General features: G+C 42.6%; 1 protein-coding gene and 3 non-coding genes across 7 annotated transcripts; all 4 read left to right on the top strand.

Moving 5' to 3' along the window:
• The first annotated feature begins 980 nt into the window (after nt 1–980).
• Nucleotides 981–15231, top strand: LOC117663440 (uncharacterized). 4 transcript variants are annotated; one of them, XM_060691492.2, is made up of 6 exons: nt 981–1413; nt 4205–4282; nt 5518–9443; nt 10594–10743; nt 12498–12628; nt 14318–15231. In XM_060691492.2, exons 1-3 carry the CDS (start codon nt 1323–1325, stop codon nt 6924–6926), a joined length of 1578 nt encoding a protein of 525 aa, XP_060547475.2. In that variant the 5' UTR covers nt 981–1322; the 3' UTR covers nt 6927–9443; nt 10594–10743; nt 12498–12628; nt 14318–15231. The 4 variants fall into 4 exon arrangements, with proteins under 4 accessions (XP_060547475.2, XP_087733038.1, XP_060547473.1 ...); XM_087876912.1 differs by having other exon boundaries at nt 1033–1413; nt 12501–12628; XM_060691490.2 differs by lacking the exons at nt 981–1413; nt 4205–4282 and having other exon boundaries at nt 4317–9443.
• Nucleotides 5119–5324, top strand: LOC117663545 (small nucleolar RNA SNORA73 family). Its single transcript, XR_004590738.1, has one exon. It is a non-coding gene; the product is annotated as a small nucleolar RNA SNORA73 family (small nucleolar RNA).
• On the top strand, nt 12120–12327 carry LOC117663546 (small nucleolar RNA SNORA73 family). Its single transcript, XR_004590739.1, has one exon. It is a non-coding gene; the product is annotated as a small nucleolar RNA SNORA73 family (small nucleolar RNA).
• Nucleotides 13179–13384, top strand: LOC117663533 (small nucleolar RNA SNORA73 family). Its single transcript, XR_004590728.2, has one exon. It is a non-coding gene; the product is annotated as a small nucleolar RNA SNORA73 family (small nucleolar RNA).
• Nucleotides 15232–18920: the final 3689 nt, after the last annotated feature.

The raw sequence follows: 18920 nt of genomic DNA, 5'->3' as shown, positions 1-18920 counted from the left end.
CCAGGGGACTTTTTGTGTTCCCAATAATACCAGTGTACTCTGTTTTTGTGTTCTTCAAAACTTCATCATATTCTTAATGAAGTGCCCAATGATTTATGGTAGATATTAACCAAAAAAATATTTTAATTGGCTTCTGCAGGCAAGGTTCTTGAACTTTTGTCAACATAATTATTTTGCATGAACTTTGTAGTATGTAGCCCTCGTCACTTCCCGTCTGGACTACTGTAATGCTCTCTACATGGGGCTCCCCTTGAAGAGCACCCGGAGGCTCCAACTGGTCCAGAATGCGGCTGCGCAGGTGATTATGGGAGCGACATGGCGCTCCCATGTAACACCTCTCCTGCGTGAGCTGCACTGGCTCCCTGTGGTCTTCAGGGTGCGCTTCAAGGTATTGGTTACCACCTTTAAAGTGCTCCATGGCTTAGGACCTGGGTACTTACGAGATCGCCTTCCGCTACCGATAGCCTCCCACCGGCCAGTGCGCTCCCACAGAGAGGGACTCCTCAGGGTACCGTCGGTCAAACAATGTTGACTGGCGACCCCCAGGGGGAGAGCCTTCTCTGTGGGGGCACCTGCCATTTGGAACGAGCTCCCCCCGGAGATACGGAGGATCCCGGATTTATGCACTTGACATTGTATAGAACCCTAAAACTTTCAGCCACCTCTAGGAAGTATAGTGCAATACAAAGATAGTTTGGGGGAAAGCCTTATTTTTGGGATTTGAAAAACAGTGCTTGCATTCTAAAGTAATTAAAGAAAAATGCATAATGTTCTTCTAGCAATTCGATAGAAGATCTGAGAATATTAATGCAGGAAACTGAAAACTAGAGGGGAAAAAAATCCTTTCTTGTTAAGGGAAGCTGCTAGTCTTTGGTCAATAGGGGGCGTACTTGCAATCGCAGAGTTTCCGCCTTGTTTTCACTTGAAATCTCGTTTCATCTTCGAGATTTTGGGCTCATCCCGTCTGGCTGCACCGAGTCGCCTGCCGCTGATTTGCGCACGCGTACTGTTGCCCAAAGAGATGCCCTTTGTAGAAAACGTGCGGTTTCTAATTGCACCCGGTGGCATTTTCCGTTTGGCAAAGCAATAAAGCAGCGAACCAAGACTGCTTCAAGGAATTAGGATTCAAGGAATTAGGATTCCTTGAAAACCAATGCGGGAGGAGGCAAGCCTCGCCATCTTGGGTGGTTTTGGCTATGATAATATTTTGTCCCGCACCCTGAGCCATCGCATGAGAACCGGAAGCGAAGGTTGCGTGAAACAAATCCAATCGAATCTCATTGGCTTTCGTTTGATCGCCTTCAACAGGATTTCTTCTGCGCATGCGACATTTGCTTTTCCCGGCATCCTCAGCGCACTATAAATACAAGCGTCGGGGCGTTCCGTTCTTTCTTTGGCACGAGGCGACGGGAGGTGAGTACATCTGATGGTAGCTCTCGCTAAATAGGGCGGTGGCGGCAATCCCATAGTTGGCATTTTATTAACCTGAAAGGTTAAGTAGGATTGCAAATCCAAGTTTATTAATGTCTTAATTATTATTAATTTATTATATAAAATTTATTTATTTAATTATTTATTAAATGTATGTCCTTCCCGACCCATAGCGGTTCTGGGCGGCTTTAGATAGTCGTGCAACAATCGCAGTGGCGGTTGGAAATTGCACAAAGGAGGCTCGACCTTATAAGAGGCTTAAAAGGGTGTGAGATTTAAACACCCAAAAAAATTTTATACTCTGATGTACAAACAAAGAGAATTTATTGGAAAGCGTTTGCAAAGGCCTCCCAAGTTGGATTGAGATCGTGGAAGCGCGCTTACAAAGTTTCAAACAATACTTTTAACTTTCCTACCAGTATACATCATACCTCCTTCCCACCCAGATCCTGCCTGTTTACATCCTGCGTACGCGTCCAACATGATTCCTTTTGGTTATGGCTTCTTTTTATTTGCTGCTTTTCCAATTTCCTGTGTTTTGCAGCGATTGCTCTTGCTAATTTACAACAGGATGCAACTTATTTTTCTCACCCATTGTGGGTGAGCTTACTTGAACATTTTGGTCAAGCTGACACAATAATAATTAACCTTTTTCCTGTGGCTTTTCCTTTGTCTTGTTACTGAGGCTTTGCAATAGAGCCTTTATAATTCCTTTTATGCAATTAATACATTCTATAAAAGAGTAACTTTTTTTCTTTTCATACAAGGGGCGGCAGTTAGAAATCCTCTTTATTTTTTGGTAATACTTGTTTTGAACATTTTTCTTCGTTTTGTATCACAATTTCAACTTTGCAACTGGTTATATGGGCAATTTTTTACAATATATATACTACTTTACCTCCTAGTTACGGCCATTTAACTCTTATTTATACAATATCATGTTTTATCTATTGTTTCCATGATTCTAACGTAGATCTCTATATTTATCATTCTATGTATTTTAATTTACACTTTTGTACAGTCTTGCCATAATATTGCTTACAATAAGTATTCTATCTATCATTATACTTGTATTTATTTCTGGTTCATTGATTTTCTAATCTTTGCAACTATTATCTAATCAAATATATCATACATCCCAGATTGAATAATATTCTCCTTTGTCTTTACATTTCCATCATCAACCTGTCCATTTGGGCGCAATCTAATATTTTATTACCATTTCCTTTGTGGGTATGTTTCCCTTTTTCCAATGTTGTATATAAATAATTCTAGCCGCTGTTATTACATGTAGCATTAAGTAGCGAATTTTTAAATTATATTTCCCTGTTAGTATGCCTAATAGAAATAACTCTGGCTTTGAATCTTATTTGTTGTTTTACCATTTCTTCTAGCCATTTTTTTTATCTTTGCCCAGTACTTTTTCGCCCATGGACAGGTCTACCATTTATGGTAGTATGTTCCCTGTGTCTTGTTTGCATTTCTAACATTCTGGGAACATTTTTGCCAATCTTGCTGGCGGTAGATGCCATCAATAGAACATTTTATACAAGTTTTCTCTATGCTGCTGACATCTTTCCCACATTTTTTTCCAATTACCCAGTTCTATAGTGTACCCAAAAAATTTCTGCCCTGTTATCAGTTTCCTTTACTATTTCTTCTTCCATTTAAAAACTCAATAAGTAATTGTAGGATTTTAAATCAATTTTTCATCTGCCCCCTGTAGTATCTTATCGAATTCATGTTTACTATAGAATCTGTATTTTTCTGTGTCTTTATACCTCGCCTGTATTTGCATATAAGGCCACCAGTCCATATCAATTGCCTGATTTTTTAAATTCCTGTTTCATTTTTTAATTCCCTTGTTCATTTAATATATCTTTATGTTAGAATTTTATCTAGATATAACACATTTGGATATATTAGTGCTTTCATTATAGATAGTCAGATTTTGCTATAGTGATTCTGTTTAATTTTTTTTCCATATTAATAACAGAGCATTTGTAACTTGGTGTCTTTGAAAGTAGCTGTGTGTTTTGTTTTTCCCGACCCATATAAATGCATGAAATCCTCTATTTTTAATTAAGGTAACTTAATGGAGTCTTTTGAAATAAAAGGCGAAGTGAATCTTTCAGATAAGGATGAATTGCAGCCTTTGTTCGTGCATCCCCGAATTATTAAAAATATATTCCCCCCCCCCACCTTCCCCCTGCGGAAGTGATGCAGAACAGATGATTAAGTCATTGAATACTTAGTTGAATTAGCACTGCAAGTCTTTTTAAAGGGAATAATAGAAGATTCTGTAAATTATTTGAAACACAGTCGGTTTGGTAATAGGGAAAGGATCCTGTTTATCGAGGCTTCGGTAATCTACCTAATTCATTAACCGTGACATTAAAGCGAGTTGGATTATTTTCTTTTCTCAAACTCTTTTGTGTGCCTCTTTGAATAAAAGAACAGGTCTCCTTATTCCGGAGGTTTGCTTAAAGTTGAGCTTTCATGTGCTCAGAAATTGTGGTAGTGCACAACATTTATGTGCATGGCTGGATCATGCATTATGTTGAGTTAGAATCACTTACAATCGTCTCTAGTTTGCCCATTTTAAGCATAAAAGTATAGCTCCCAAACCAGCATGGCTGTGCATTATGTACATGTATATATTACGACTGAACAAATGGCTTGCCATTGTTTACAGACTCATTTCTAAAGTGCTATATCAATTGCTTAGTGCCAATGTTGGTTGCATTCATTTCTAATGTAAGTTTTATTGCAGGGAAGAACTTTCTTGGTTTTTGTTTGATGCTGCTGAAAATGCCGTTTAAATCAAAGAGTAAGATTCAGAAGCAAAAAGGTATTGATAAATTTTTTCTCTTTATTTTTAAAGTTTTGATGGACAAAACTTTCAAAACTGTTTCCAGTCTCCAACTCTGCTTATTTTAAAAAAAAACCCTACCTGATCAGAATTAACTGCTAAAAAATCCTAACTGCTCCCACTTATGACTGCAACTTTGTTGCTTGTATCCAGGGTGGATTTGATTTAAATCAACTCGATTTAAATCATAATTTTTAAAGAGCAACTGTCATCTCTGCTACTCCTTTGACCACTGTTGACTCACCGATAGTCCCAGTGTTGCAGAATATACAGCCTCGTGTTACATAACTAGGCTCCACTTCATGCTGAATAAACTAAATTATTTATGTATCTTAAATAGAAAACTATCATATGATAGATTTTTACCCCAAAAGTTTTTTATTAAAATAAATTAGATAAAAATCAAAAAAATCCGATTTAAATAAAATCCAATTTTTTTATTTTTTTAAAAAAAATCATTTATCCACCCTGCTTGTATCCTTATGATTTATATTGATATTGATGGTTTCCTAGTATGATTTGATTGCTTATTGCAACCTATGACCATCACTTAATTGTTGTACCTATGTATCATGTCTTTTTATGTACACTGAGAATATATGCACCAAAGACAAATTCCTTGTGTGTCCAATCACACTTGGCCAATAAAGAATTCTATTCTTTTCTATTCTATTATAAACTTGTGCCTAAATAATCTCCAGATTGCAAAATTTAATTAAGGTAAATATATCTTCCTTAGTTTAGGAACAAATGCATTCTTCCCTTGAATAATCACCCATAGTTCTAATTAAATTTATATAAATGGAGGGATGTATTCAACAGGGACACCTGGAGAGTTTGTGCTCTCTCAGCTCTGTCCATGTGGCGTATGGGAGCGTAGGCTTCTGTCCTATGACGTATGGTCCCCTTCCACACTGTTGGAGAGCAAGCTGGACCTCCGTGGTCTGCAGCCTGCATATTCCTACTGCTTCTCTGAGTCTTATGGCTGTGACAGAGGAGATAAACCATGCAGGAGACAATTCTATTTGCATCTTCTCCTGTCCTTATTCAATGCCTGGGATGTCCAGCCTTGGCCATCTTTAAGAATTATGGATTTCTGGCAGTTGGAAGTCCACAAGTCTTAAAATTGTCAAAGTCGAACACTCCTGTTCTATGTTTTGCTTCGTGTTCCATGTTAATCTGTTTTTTTTTTAAATTTTCCCTTGCTTTACCAGCCCAGCAGTTAAGGCGGCCAATCGATGAAGAGGAACAGATTCCACTGGGCTCTCAGGTTGGGTCACCAGATGGCAATGAGGTTTTTGTTGAGCCACCTCCAAAGAGGATGAAAGCTGGACCAGAGGCCACCTTTACACCCACGGTGGCGGGACTTGAGAGTCAAGGGCCTGAAATGGATGACCAGATGAAAAGGATGATTTCAGAGGCCATAGCACAGGGCATCGCTGCAGGCCTACAACAGAAACGTCAGGCTGCTCCTGTGGCACCTGAAACTCCCCTACATCAAGACCAACATATGGCATCCCAGCATCAAAAAGATTTGGCGATGTTCCAAGGGTCCCCCTCAACCCCTTCCTCCATGCAGAGCAAGTTATCGCTCTCAGGAGATGAGGACTATGAGGGGACGGATCAACAGCCCAAGGCCTTCACACGTCTCTTTCGCCCAGCGCTCTTTAAATCTTTATTATTTAAGGCCAAAGCCTCAGCGCAACTGGGAACTGACCCAGCTACAAAGGAGTCGGCATTGGACCCGAGTAAGTTGCTCTTTTCAGAGCTAACCGCAGAGATTGAGGAAATCCCATCACCTAAACTATTTCAGGATGTGGTCCAAAGGCAATGGGTCCAACTAGGGGCATCCCCTTCCCCAAGCTTGGTGGACAAAACATTTTATAATATGGCCCAGGATTTCATGGAAACACTGGACCCACCAACTGTAGATGATCCAGTGTTGGCCTTAACACCCTCCACCCTCCTGTCTAATGATGATGCTCTGAAGCCAGAGGATAAGAGGGGGGAATATGCCCTCCGCAATATGCATCAGGCAGCTGCCTGGGCAATCAAAGCATCTACAGCCGCCTCATTCTTCAACAGGGCCTCATTGCTCTGGCTCCGCCAGATGCAAGCGAGGGTTCCCCCTAGTGACCTCCACTTACACCAGGACATTAACAAACTGATAGCGGCTATGGAATTCTCGGCAGATGCCACCTTGGATACTGCCAAATTTGCTTCTAGGGCCATTTCCTCTTCGGTGGTGGCCCGTCGCCTACTGTGGCTTCACCAATGGCAGGCGGACATGAAGTATAAGTGGAAACTAGCCTCTGCTCCCTTCAAGGGTAGCAAGCTGTTTGGAGAGGCCCTGGAGCCCATTCTAGTGGAGACCAAGGACGGGAAAAAGGTCTTGCCTTCTCTATACAGACGGGATAACAGCCGCGTCTCGCCTTATTTCCATAGGCCTTCCTTTCAGCCCACAGACACGGGGTTTGACGCCCCTCAACCCCAGAGGGCATACGCCCCCAGACAAAACCAACAACCGGACAGATCCGGGTTCAGGAGCAGAAATAGACAACAATTCCAAGGCAAGCAACAATTTCATGGCACAGGCAACCGTCCCTTTTACCACTCCAAGTAATGGCAGATCCCAACCCTCCCATTGGCAGACCCGAGTTTCCTCACCTTCTGTCCTGGTAGCCCTCTCCATAAGAGAGGACCTTTGTATATTTCACCAAAATATGGTGGTCCTATAACTAGACTCTGATAGGGACGCGGTGGCTCATTGGCTAATAATTATTAATACATTAAATTTAATTGGAAGTTGTGTTGTCTTGATCTTTCACGCCTGACAGAAACTAGCCATTAGTGTTTGTCATCTGTGCTTCATAATATAGGTTGGTTTTGTATTGGTTTTTTTTTTTTTGTTTACAAGCATTTTTAATAATTTGTAAGCCACCCAGAGCCCCTGGGAGTTGGGAGGTATAAAAATGATCATAGAAAATAGAATCGTAGTAATAGAAAATCTATGAACTGACAACATTTTTTTGTCATATTACAAAAAAAACCACACTGCTTGGAGGGGACGCGGTGGCTCAGTGGCTAAGACGCTGAGCTTGTCGGCAGTTCAGCGGTTCGAATCCCTAGTGCCGCGTAACGGGGTGAGCTCCCGTTCCTTGTCCCAGCTTCTGCCAACCTAGCAGTTCAAAAGCACATAAAAATGCAAGTAGAAAAATAGGGACCACCTTTGGTGGGAAGGTAACAGTGTTCCGTGCGCCTTTGGTGTTTAGTCATGCCGGCCAAATGACCACGGAGATGTCTTCAGACAGCGCTGGCTCTTCTGGCTTTGAAACGGAGATGAGCCCCGCCCCCTAGAGTCGGGAACAATTAGCACATATGTGCAAGGGGAACCTTTACCTTATGGCTAGAGCCCACCTTTCTTCCCAAAGTGAACTGTTCGTTCCACAGGGCACAGGAAATAGTCTTAACAGATTTCTGCCCAAACCCAAACCACAACCTGGAGAAAAAGTGGCACTTCTTGGACGTTAGGAGGGCTACCCGTATCTATTTAAAGAGAAAGACTGTCAGTCCGACCTAGCACATTGGGCAGCAAGATCACACCATCAACCATAGGCTGGTGGATACGGGTATGCATCGCCAAGGCTTACGAGATCCAGGCGCTCCAGTTTCCCAGGCGAGTGACAGCTCATTCAACTAGAAGCGCAGCCACGAAGGTTGCATGGAATACACAGGCCTCTCTTGACATTTGTAGGGCAGCGATGTGGTCTATGCCCATCCCCGTTCATACGACAGTACAAGTTGGATGTGTTGTAGTCTGCTGGTGGCATGTGGAGCTGGCAGCAGAGTCGGACAGTGAGGAGGCTGGGGAGGAACGGGGGCCAGTCCTGGAGTCGGGAAGGCCCGTACAAGGGCTCTGTTTCGGAGGCAGAGATGGGGCCAGGGCCATCTGGGAGTTATGTGCGGACTAGACATACTCAATTCCTGCAACGTTTTAGCCTCCAGCCCCTAATCATCTTGGTTACTCTTTGCACTCTTTCCAGAGTCTCTTCACATCTCTAGTGGAAATCTCCGAGGTGTCTTTTTCACATGTATAGCTGCCATCCAGCTTTTGCATGTATGTTCCATGATGAACATACATGCAAGAGGAGGTGAGGAACTAGTAAATGAAAATGTTGGGAGGCCAAGGAGAAGTAGTTATTAGTTGCAAAGTCGTGTCTGACCTATTGCGACCCCATAGACAATGTTCCTCCAGGCCTTCCTGTCCTCTACCATCCTCGAGTCCATTTAAGCTCACGCCAACTGCTTCAGTGACTCCATCCAGCCCCCTCATTCTCTGTCGTCCCATTCTTTTGCCCTCAATTGTTCCCGGCATTAGGCTCTTCTCCAGTGAGTCCCATAAGACATAAAGAAGGAGCGAAGGCAGGTGAGCCCTTTGCAGGAAGCAACTTTGTTCGTTCTGGTTGGTTTAAATTTTGAAGCTCTGTTTTGACCCTGTGCTCCGTGTGGCCTTGCAAAGTTAATTGCCAATTAGGTCTTGGCAGTGTGTCAAGGGAGATGCTGGGTGCTTATCACTATTATCACGAAGAACTGTGGCAGATTTCTGTTGGACTCTTTACAATTATTTGGGACTCCTGTGAATGGACAGACTGGGAATGAACAGGCTCTGAATGAGCAGAATTCGCAGCCGTGGAAATAAAAAGAGGTTTTTGGGACTTGTGTGCTTTTATTGTATCAGGAAGACTAGGTCAGAACAGGATGTCTTCGTCTTCTCTGAAGCAGCCTTTGGCAGATGAGTACTTCAAAAAAAAAGTGCATACAGAATTGGGGACTTGGGACCAGACTGCTACCCAACCTTAGGACAGTCGGCTTTGGTATGTCCCTTTCCTTGGATTCTCGACTCTTACCTGACACGCTCCTTTTCGGTGTGCTGAGAGAAAATACCAACACCCCAACTCCAACCCCGCGCCCGGCGACCATCTGGTCTTAAGTCCAGGAGTGTTCAGAATCGGCACCGAGAAAAACTTCCAAGTCAATCGCTACTACGCCTTCGTCAAAACTGGGCATGCTCAGGCAGAGGAGGCGGGACCAAAGGCCTGATTGACTCTTCCTCCAGCACAGGAAGCAGCGTTGAGTTAAGGTGAGGAAGCACCCCTGAGTTTTTCCATACGTTGCCCCATATCAAGAGTTAGGGTTTGGGTTTTTCTATTGAATTGAATTGCTGAGATCTGGAGCTATCAATACTTCCAGATTCTGAAATGGTCATTTTTGTTTGCTCTGAAAGCATCAGCTGTTGTCAGTATTGCTGTGGAGGAGGAATAAAAAAGTTAGACCAAGCAGCATCAGATAGAAGTCTGGCATTAATGGAGCAGCCAGGGCACAGGACAACTCATAACCACAGAAGGTGTTGAGCATCCTGGCCCTTAGAACAGCCAAGAGTTTGACATGATTGACACAAGATTGACTCTTGTGCAATGTAGACTGCAGCAGCAATTACAAACTTTTTGGTTTTTCTTAGTTGGCCCTGAGAACCTGTCTTTATTTTGTAAATGATCATGTATAGTTGAACATCTATGAATTTATTAATTCACATTCATCCCAGCTATACTTTTAACAAACATTGCTTAACCAAATTTTGGGGATTCTGCTTGATGCCACTGCTGTGGCTAGCCGGGCTCATGCTGAACAAAAGGTGTTGAGAAGAACTGTTATCTGAAGAACAGGATGCAAGCTTCATCCTGAATTCCTCTGTCTTTGCCAATCCTATTATACCTTACTGGAACTTGATAATTGAGTATTTTGAGTTTTTCCCTCTTAACATTGGTTTATGGCTTTGCAAACCAATCGACACACATGTAGATTGTGTGTAGATTGATCAATACCGTTTAGGTCCGTGATAATGAACCTATGGCATGCGTGCTACAGGTGGCACACAGCGCCCTCTGGGCAAGCAAGCCGTCATCCCAGTTCAGCTCTGCCGTGCATGCATGTGTGCCTCCTGCCAGCCAGCTGGTTATTAGGTCTGCCGTGCATGCATGAGTGTGTGCGCGCATTGCATTTGGGGGGTTTGGGTGTGCATGCACACTTTGGGCACTCAGTCTGGAAAAGGTTAGCCATCACTGGTTTAGGTAGCTGGTGGGAATGCCCCGATTCAAAGGATGGCGGTATAAAAGAAATTGGGAAAAATTACAGACCTGTTCCAGTGAAGCTTCTTCAGTCATTGTCAAGTAAGTGTCTTAGATTTGAAAAGCTAATGATGACATCCACTCTGGTTTCTTTTCCATGCATAGGCAGCCTTCTGGTTCGGCTGAATTCTGCTGCTGCTGCTGGAACATCCTACGCATCTCCTGACCCTTGAGGACACATTGCTATTCTGACCAGTTTCAGATGATGGCCAGGATTCAATGCTGTGAATCTATAATCTGGTTCAAAAGCAGAAGGTATGGGTTTGCCTTGGGCTCTTTTAGCTGTACACGGGCAGTTTGGCATCCTTTTGAGTTGTATAGGTAACGTGGTCACTGTTAGCTGAACTATCAGCAATAGGACCTTAGCACTATATTGCTTTCCTAGGTGTCATAGGCCTCTAGCTAGACTGCAACAAACACACCTTAATTGTAGCCTGATCATTTATCTGACCTTCGCACTTTCCGCCGCGAACTAAAGACATGGCTGTTTAAATTGCCCAGCCTACACTGATGGGGTTTGATTATTTTAATGAATTTTAACATACGTTTAATTTTTATTTTAATACATTTTTATCTCGTTTTTTTTTTTTAAATTTGATTTATATGCCGCCCTTCTCCAGAGACTCAGGGCGGCTTACAATGTGCTCAGCAATAGCCTTCATCCTTTTGTATATTTATACAAAGTCATCTTATTGCCCCCACAACTGGGTCCTCAATTTACCTACCTTAGAAAGGATGGAAGGCTGAGTCAACCTTGAGCCTGGCGAGATTCGAACCTGCAGTAATTGCAGGCAGCTGATCTTAATAACAGGGTGCTTTAGACCACTGTACTACCAAGGTTTGATTTTAATTGTTGTGAGCCACCCTGAGTCCTATGGAGATAGGGCGGCATACAAATCAAATTAAATAAATAAAAATAAACAAATATCTCAGGTGTGTTGAAAGACCTTGACCAGGAACAAGCCTACAACAGTGGTGTTAAAGGCAAAGGCTTACACACCTTCACGTTGATCCTAGCGCCAATACTTAAAAACCAAAGTCGAACTTGGAAGGATACGGTCTGTGGTGCTTTAGATTGGCCTGACTCATCCCTTGCCTATAGTTGCTGGTGAAAGTGGCTGAGAATTCTGATGTAACCATCTGGATCGGTGCAACGGTTTTTCCTCCCATTAGACAGTCTTGCAAATTCTATAATCGAAGTTACTTTCGTTGGAAATGCCTACCTGAAATAGCACGTGGGGCTTCCCAAAATGCTGATTTCTAGAATGGCTGTAAGAGCTGTGGTGGCGCAGTGGGTTAGAAAGCAGTCAGCAGAAGGCTACTTCTGCTGACTGCCAGCTGCCAACAGTTTGAGTCTCACCAGGCTCAAGGTTGACTCAGCCTCCCATCCTTCCGAGGTGGGTAAAATGAGGACCCAGATTGTTGGGGGCAATAGGCTGACTCTGTAAACCGCTTAGAGAGGGCTGTAAAAGCACTGTGAAGCGGTATGTAAGTGCTGTTGCTAATTGCAATAATATTTAGACTTTTTAGATAACTGGGATGCTTATTTCTTTTTGTTCAGTTTTATCTTGAGCCACAGTTATCTGAAATCATGAAGACTAGGCACACTTCCAGAAAGGCAATGTAACAATCCAGCGGGGACACCTGGAGAGTTTGTGCTCTCTCAGCTCTGTCCGTGTGGCGTATGGGAGCGTAGGCTTCTGTCCTATGACGTATGGTCCCCTTCCACGCTGCTGGAGATCAAGTTGGGCCTCCGTAGTCTGCAGCCTGCATATTCCTACTGCTTCTCTGAGTCTTTGTGGACCGTGACAGAGGAGATAAACCATGCAGGAGACATTTCTGTTTTTGTTTCCTTTGTGCCTGCCATTTCTGTATAATCCAATGGAACCTTCAAAAAATACCACGAAGGAGAGGGAGACACACAAACAACCCAACCAGAAATGTATAGCAAGAGCCACTGATTGAAGATGTTAACTTACTATTTTGTGTTTCTTAATTGTGTATTTCAGCAGGCTTTTGAAAGCCCAACCAGGAAGATGACTGTGGCAGCTCAGTCTTGAAATGGTGGGAGAAATCCCTGTCTGCAAAGCTGGCTGAGGAATTCTGGGAGTTGAGTTCCACAAGTCTTAAAGTTGCCAAGGTTGGAGACCCCTACTCTATATACTATATTTTTTTCTGTGTCTTGCTTACATTGTAATAAGCCTTTGAAGGGAGGTGATTTTTCCAGAATATCTAGTGAACATTTTTTCCTCTGCTGATGATCAGACTACAGGTAGTCTGGTGGTTCTCGATTTATGACACAGGGACCAGAATTTCTCATGGTACGCAAGGTTGAAGAAGTCGGCCTGTTTGTACCATCTTTTTTTTGGCCACATTAATGGAATCACTGGCCGTTAACGAACCCAACTCTTCCCCCCCCCTTCCCCCCATTGACTTGGCTTGGTCTAAAGTCAGCTCAGAAGGCTGCAGCTGGTGATCACTTCACCCTGGGATGCCGCAACTATTAGAAATGCTGGTTGCCAAGCACCCGGAATTTTTCTCTGGGGATGCTGCAACTACCAGGACATTACTCACTTTTTCCTCCAGGGGTGTTGTAACTTTGAACAGTTGTAAATTAAGGACTATCTGTATATTGCTCCAGTGTCTCCCCCCTCCTGGAGAAATGAGGGTTGGTCTCTGATGTGTTTCCCCCAACAGGGACACCTGGAGAGGTTGCCCTCTCTCAGCTCTGTCCATGTGGCGTACGGGAGCGTAGGCTTCTGTCCTATGACGTATGGTCCCCTTCCACGCTGTTGGAGAGGAAGTTGGACCTCCGTGGTCTGCAGCCTGCATATTCCTACTGCTTCTCTGAGTCTTATGGCTGTGACAGAGGAGATAAACCATGCAGGAGACAATTCTATTTGCATCCTCTCTCCTTTCCTCCTTGTTCTATGCCTTGGCCTTGTTTAAGGCATGTGGATTTCTGGGAGTTGGAAGACCACAAGTCCTAAAATTGTCAAGGTCAAACACTCCTGCTTCTATGCTTTGCTTCATGCTCCATGTTAATGTGGGTTTTTTTCCCCTTAGATGTGGGGTTTCAAGATTTTGAACTGGAGAACCTAATTCACAGTTCTTTGTGTGTTTTCATGAATTGAAAACAGATGTAGAGTTTTATTTGTAAGTTGCCTCAAGTTGTCCAACCAGCTCTAGATGAAGTACATTTACTGGAAAAAAAGCAATAAACTGCAAAATTGTATAAATGTATTCGTTAATTGGGATCATATTTTGCATGTTTCTCTGTCATATGTGTCCATCAACGTCCGATGACAGATATAGCACAAGAAGAATGGTTATATATATAATGGTTATCTTTTGAGAGTTGAATGCAATGAAATTTCATTTTAACATATGCTGATTAGTGTACATTTAAAGTGACAAAGATATTCCTATGCTATTCTATTGTTGACTTGTCAACATACTGTACATTTAGTAGCTGGACAAGTTGTGAAGTTGTGAATGCTCCAACACTGGAAGTTTTTAAGAAGATGTTGGATAACCATTTGTCTGAAGTGGTGTAGGGTTTCCTGCCTAAGCAGGGGGTTGGACTAGAAGACCTCCAAGGTCCCTTCCAACTCTGTTATTCTATTCTATTCTATTCTATTCTATTCTATTCTATTCTATTCTATTCCTCAAGGAGATAAAATTCCTGCTTTTAGTTAATGGGTATTTTTCTATTGAAAAATTACAGTAATTCAATTCAAAAATTGAATTGAATTACTGAGATCTGGAGCTATCAAAAATCTACTTCCAGATTCTAAAACGGTCATTTTTGTTTGCTTTTCCTTGTCAGGTTATTTGAAAGGAGGGAAAAACTCGTGAAAGCACCAGCTGTTCTCAGTATTGCTGTGGAAGAGAAACTACTTGGACAGGCTTGGAGGAATGAAAATGTTAGACCAAGCAACATCAGATAGGAAGTCTGGCGTTAAGGAACCAGCCAGAGCACAAGACAACGCAAAGCCACGCAGGTTGGGAAGATGCAGAGAGTCCTGGCCCATAGAATGGCCAAGAGTTTGACATGACTGAATGGATAACATCAACTCTTGTGCAACGTAGACTGCAGCAGCATTTATAATGTTGGTTATAAAACAAAACTGCACCTGCGATTGGTACTTCTATTGGTAACAGTACAAACTTGGGAGTTATTGGGAGATTTTTTGATTTGCCATGAGAACCTGTTCACTTTATTTTGTAAATGAATATCTATTATTGAACATCAGTGAACCTATAAATTTGAATTCAGCTGAGCTACGCTTTACCAAGCCCTGCTTAGCCAAATTTTGGGGATTCTGTTTGAGGCCACTGCTGTGGTTGGGGGCTTAAGGATGTTGAGAGGAGCTGTTAAATGAAGACCAGAGCAATAACCCTATTGAATTCTACGGTATAGTGCAATACCGGGTTTTCAATTTCAATTACATAGAATGTAAAGGATGTAGGTTTGTGTTTTTATTTTTATAGTTCTAATGTACACTGAAGATGGCATTTAATTTCATTGTACCATGTGCAATGATAATAAAGTAAACAACTAAACTTTTAACAGGAGGAACATAATCCTGAATTCTTTTGCTTTTGTCAGTCCTTTTTATACAGTATATTATTGGAACTTGATAATTTGAGTATTTGCGTTTTCCCCTCTTAACATTGGTTTATGGTTTTGCAAATCTTTATGTATTTACACATGTATGTATTAAAGACTAGTACCAATCATTTTATGTGCACGTCTTCATGTAATTGATTAGTTCAACTATAATTGATTTTTAACACCATTATAGAAATAGTTCTCCAATGTTTTCATGATTGCTGATTTTGGCCAAAGTTCAGAATTTCCCAATTTACATGTTACTACATTTCTGTACATTCTGAGCAGCTTTGTAGTATTGGTATCGAGGTTAAAAACAAAAATTAGATAATTTTTTTTCATCCTTTCAATCTGATGTGGCACCATTTGAAATAACATGATGTTACTCTCACATCAGTGTTCCAAGTGTCCTATTTTTATGGTTTGCGAAGTTCACATATTAATGGATACTTCAATTGATGGTTTCCTGGCTTGCCAGTTAGCATTTGAGACTGCCGTGATCCATCTGTTTCAAAAGTGTGCTCTGAAATTTCTTACGCTTCCTCTGTATAAACTTACTGAGCAAAGTGCACAATCTTTTAAGAAAATGAGGAAGTGAATTTTTGGAAGCGATAGGATCCGCTTCCTCCAAGAATTATAAGTCTTGATTTCTAAGCCTTTCTTTTTCTGGTTGTGTAGCAACCCTGTAAAATAAGGTGATAGCACCAGATTGTGAAAGACCGGTTTTACAAAAATTACTCATTGCACCACCCTTTGTATCTATTGAAATACTAATTGGCGATGGATGAGTAAACTGCAGACTTTGGAATGTCGTCTTCCTAGCGCAGAGGTGGGCAAATGTGACCGTTTTTCAACTTGTGGACTTCAGCTCCCAGAATTCCTGAGACAGCTAAACTGGCCCACCCCTGTCCTAGCATATTTCTGCAGGTACAGGATCCACTTTTCAGATCATTGAACACAGCTTACATATCTTTGCTGATGGTGTCTTGCCATTTCTGTTTTGGACACCCACGAGGTTGCCGGCCATTGACTTCTAGTTGATCTTGGCCACGGTGGAAGGTGCTGCTCTCTGGACATGCCCATACCAGCGAAGCCGGCCTCATCTTCTCTATAATTGGTGCCACACCAAAATGTCAAACGGTGTCATTTGTGATGTGGCCAAGAAGGGAGATGCCCAATATCCAACGGAGCATTCACATTTCCATGGCATGGGGATAGCTTTTGGTCCCTGTTGTTGCTGCCTGGCATTCAGTGCCATACAGTGCAACAGGGAGGATGGTGGTCTTGTAAATCTTAGATAAACCCACTCGAAGCGTCGCACTTGGAGAAATCAAGCCCTAATTTTTACAGCCCCGATGGAGAATTCTTAAATCAATGGAGATTTAAGACAGGTTGGCAAGTCGTCTGTCAAATAGCACAACAGCTCTTGCCAATGTATCCAGGCCTGCATTCACCCTTCAAGGGGGCACCTGCACCTCCAATGAATCTGCAAATTCCCAAGATGATAAGAGGCAATTTGATGTAGTGGTTAACTGGGAGATGGAGAGTTCTAGTCCTGCTTTTGAAAACAAGTCAACTGGATGACTTTCAACCCTAACAAGCAAGGAATGGCCAACCACTTATGGCAGTGTTTCTCAACCTTGGCCGCTGGACGATGTGTGGACTTCAACTTCCAGAGTTCCCCAGCCAGCTCTGCTGGCTGGGGAACTCTGGGAGTTGAAGTCCACACATCGTCCAGCGGCCAAGGTTGAGAAACACTGACCTATGGGAAATCTTGCCAATATAATTGCAGGGATTTGTCCAGGCTGTGCCTGAGAATTGGACCCCAATTGAACAAAAAAAGGGGTCCCAAGTGCTTTTTAAAGGGCTTACTAATTGTTTCTTGGTGGCCTTCCAAGAAACATGTTTTAAAAAAGAGGATATATTTATATGTTGTATGTTATGTGCTTGTCATATTGTGTTATAATAAAATATTAAACATTTAAAATAAAATAAAGGGCTTACTAATTAAGAACAAACACCTTGATTTCCCCCCTCAAAGTACCAGTTTATGAGCCCAGTTTTTATCAGACCCAGTGAAGTATTTTTCCCATTTTATCCAGAGAAAATTAAAGATAACAGGGGCAAAAAAAGCTTGCAGGATTACTGCAAAGGTAGAGATTGTATAAAGGTTCCCTTCGCACATATGTGCTAGTCGTTTCCAACTCTAGGGGACAGTGCTGATCTCGGTTTCAAAGCCGAAGAGCCAGTGCTGTCTGAAGATGTCTCCCTGGTCATGTGGCTAGCATGACTAAATGCCAAAGTCGCAGGGAATGCTGTTACCTTCCCACCAAAGGTGTCTCTTTGGCTTTGAAACGGAGATGCGCCCCCTAGAGTTGGGAATGACTAGCACATATGTGCAAGGGGAACCTTTACCTTTAGACATTGTATACATTGGCAGTTTATAACTAGAATGCTAAAGGATCAACTGAAGAGCCTTAGTGGCGCAGCAGACTAAAGCACTGTTAAAGTAACACCAGCTGCCTGCAATTATTGCAAGTTCAAGCCTCACCAGGCTCAAGGTTGACTCAGCCTTCCATCCTTCCGAGGTAGGTAAAATGAGAACCCGGATTGTGGGGGCAATAAGCTGACTTTGTATTAAAAAAAACACCGCTTAGGGGGGCCTGAAAGCCCTACTAAGCAGGTATAATACAAAAGTATGAAGGCTATTGCTTAACGCATTGTAAGCCGCCCTGAGTCTCCGGAGAAGGGCAGCATATAAATCGAACCAATAAATAAATAAATAAATAAACTGTCAGGCTGAATGAGGAACTTTGCAGGCTGGTTCTGCATCTCCTACAAACCAGAGGCTTCTGGATGGATACGGATTGCGCTGGTAGAAAAGACGGCAATCAGTGGCTCCCGAAATTGCAGACGATTGTGCTAGCCAGGATCTAGCTTTGCGTAATACATTTGAGGATACGGATCAGCAGCCCAATATGCTAAGCCATAAGGTAACCAGCATTCGCCAGTCCCCATCCGTGCCTGTATGCAAACGCAGGCAAGATTTGCAAACGGAGCGGGGGTGTTTAGTTCACCCGTGTTGTAAATCCATCGCAGCATCTCCTTGAGATCTGCTTGCCCTTTCCTTTAGGATCGCGGGCCAACACGGCGCCTATTCATAAGCTTTCGGGAAGCCCACTTTTATCACAGGGGTTGAATTAAATTTCCAAGTCCGTTCAATTAAACCATGCAACTCTTCTTAAATATTTTTTTTTAATTTGATTTATATGCCGCCCTTCTCCGGAGACTCAGGGCGGCTTACAATGTGCTCAGCAATAGCCTTCATCCTTTTGTATATTTATACAAAGTCAGCTTATTGCCCCCACAAACTGGGTCCTCATTTCACCTACCTTAGAAAGGATGGAAGGCTGAGTCAACCTTGAGCCTGGTGAGATTCGAACTTACTTTAATTGCAGACAGCTGGTGTTAAATTTTAAGTGTCTTTGTATTCATGCTTTTACTGTTTGGAACAGGGGTGAAATCCAGCAGGTTCTAGCGAACCGGTAGTGGAAATTTTGAGCAGTTCGGAGAAACAGTAGCAGATATTTTGAGTAGTTCGGAGAACCGGCAAATACCACCTCTGGCTGGCCCCAGAGTGGGGAGGGAATGGGGATTTTGCAATATCCTTCCCCTGCCACGCCCACCAAGCCACACCACGCCCACAGAACCGGTAGTAAAAAAAATGTGGATTTCCCCACTGGTTTGGAAGCCGCCTGGAGTCACCTTATGGGTGAAGTGGTAGTACAGTACATTTAATTTAATCCCAAAGCGAAGA

The sequence above is a fragment of the Pantherophis guttatus genome, chromosome 10 (assembly GCF_059756535.1).
Source record: "Pantherophis guttatus breed Tessera chromosome 10, ASM5975653v1, whole genome shotgun sequence".
Taxonomy (NCBI): domain Eukaryota; kingdom Metazoa; phylum Chordata; class Lepidosauria; order Squamata; family Colubridae; genus Pantherophis; species Pantherophis guttatus.
Note: the sequence above shows the minus strand (reverse complement) of the source record. Positions and strands in the feature narration are given on the sequence as shown.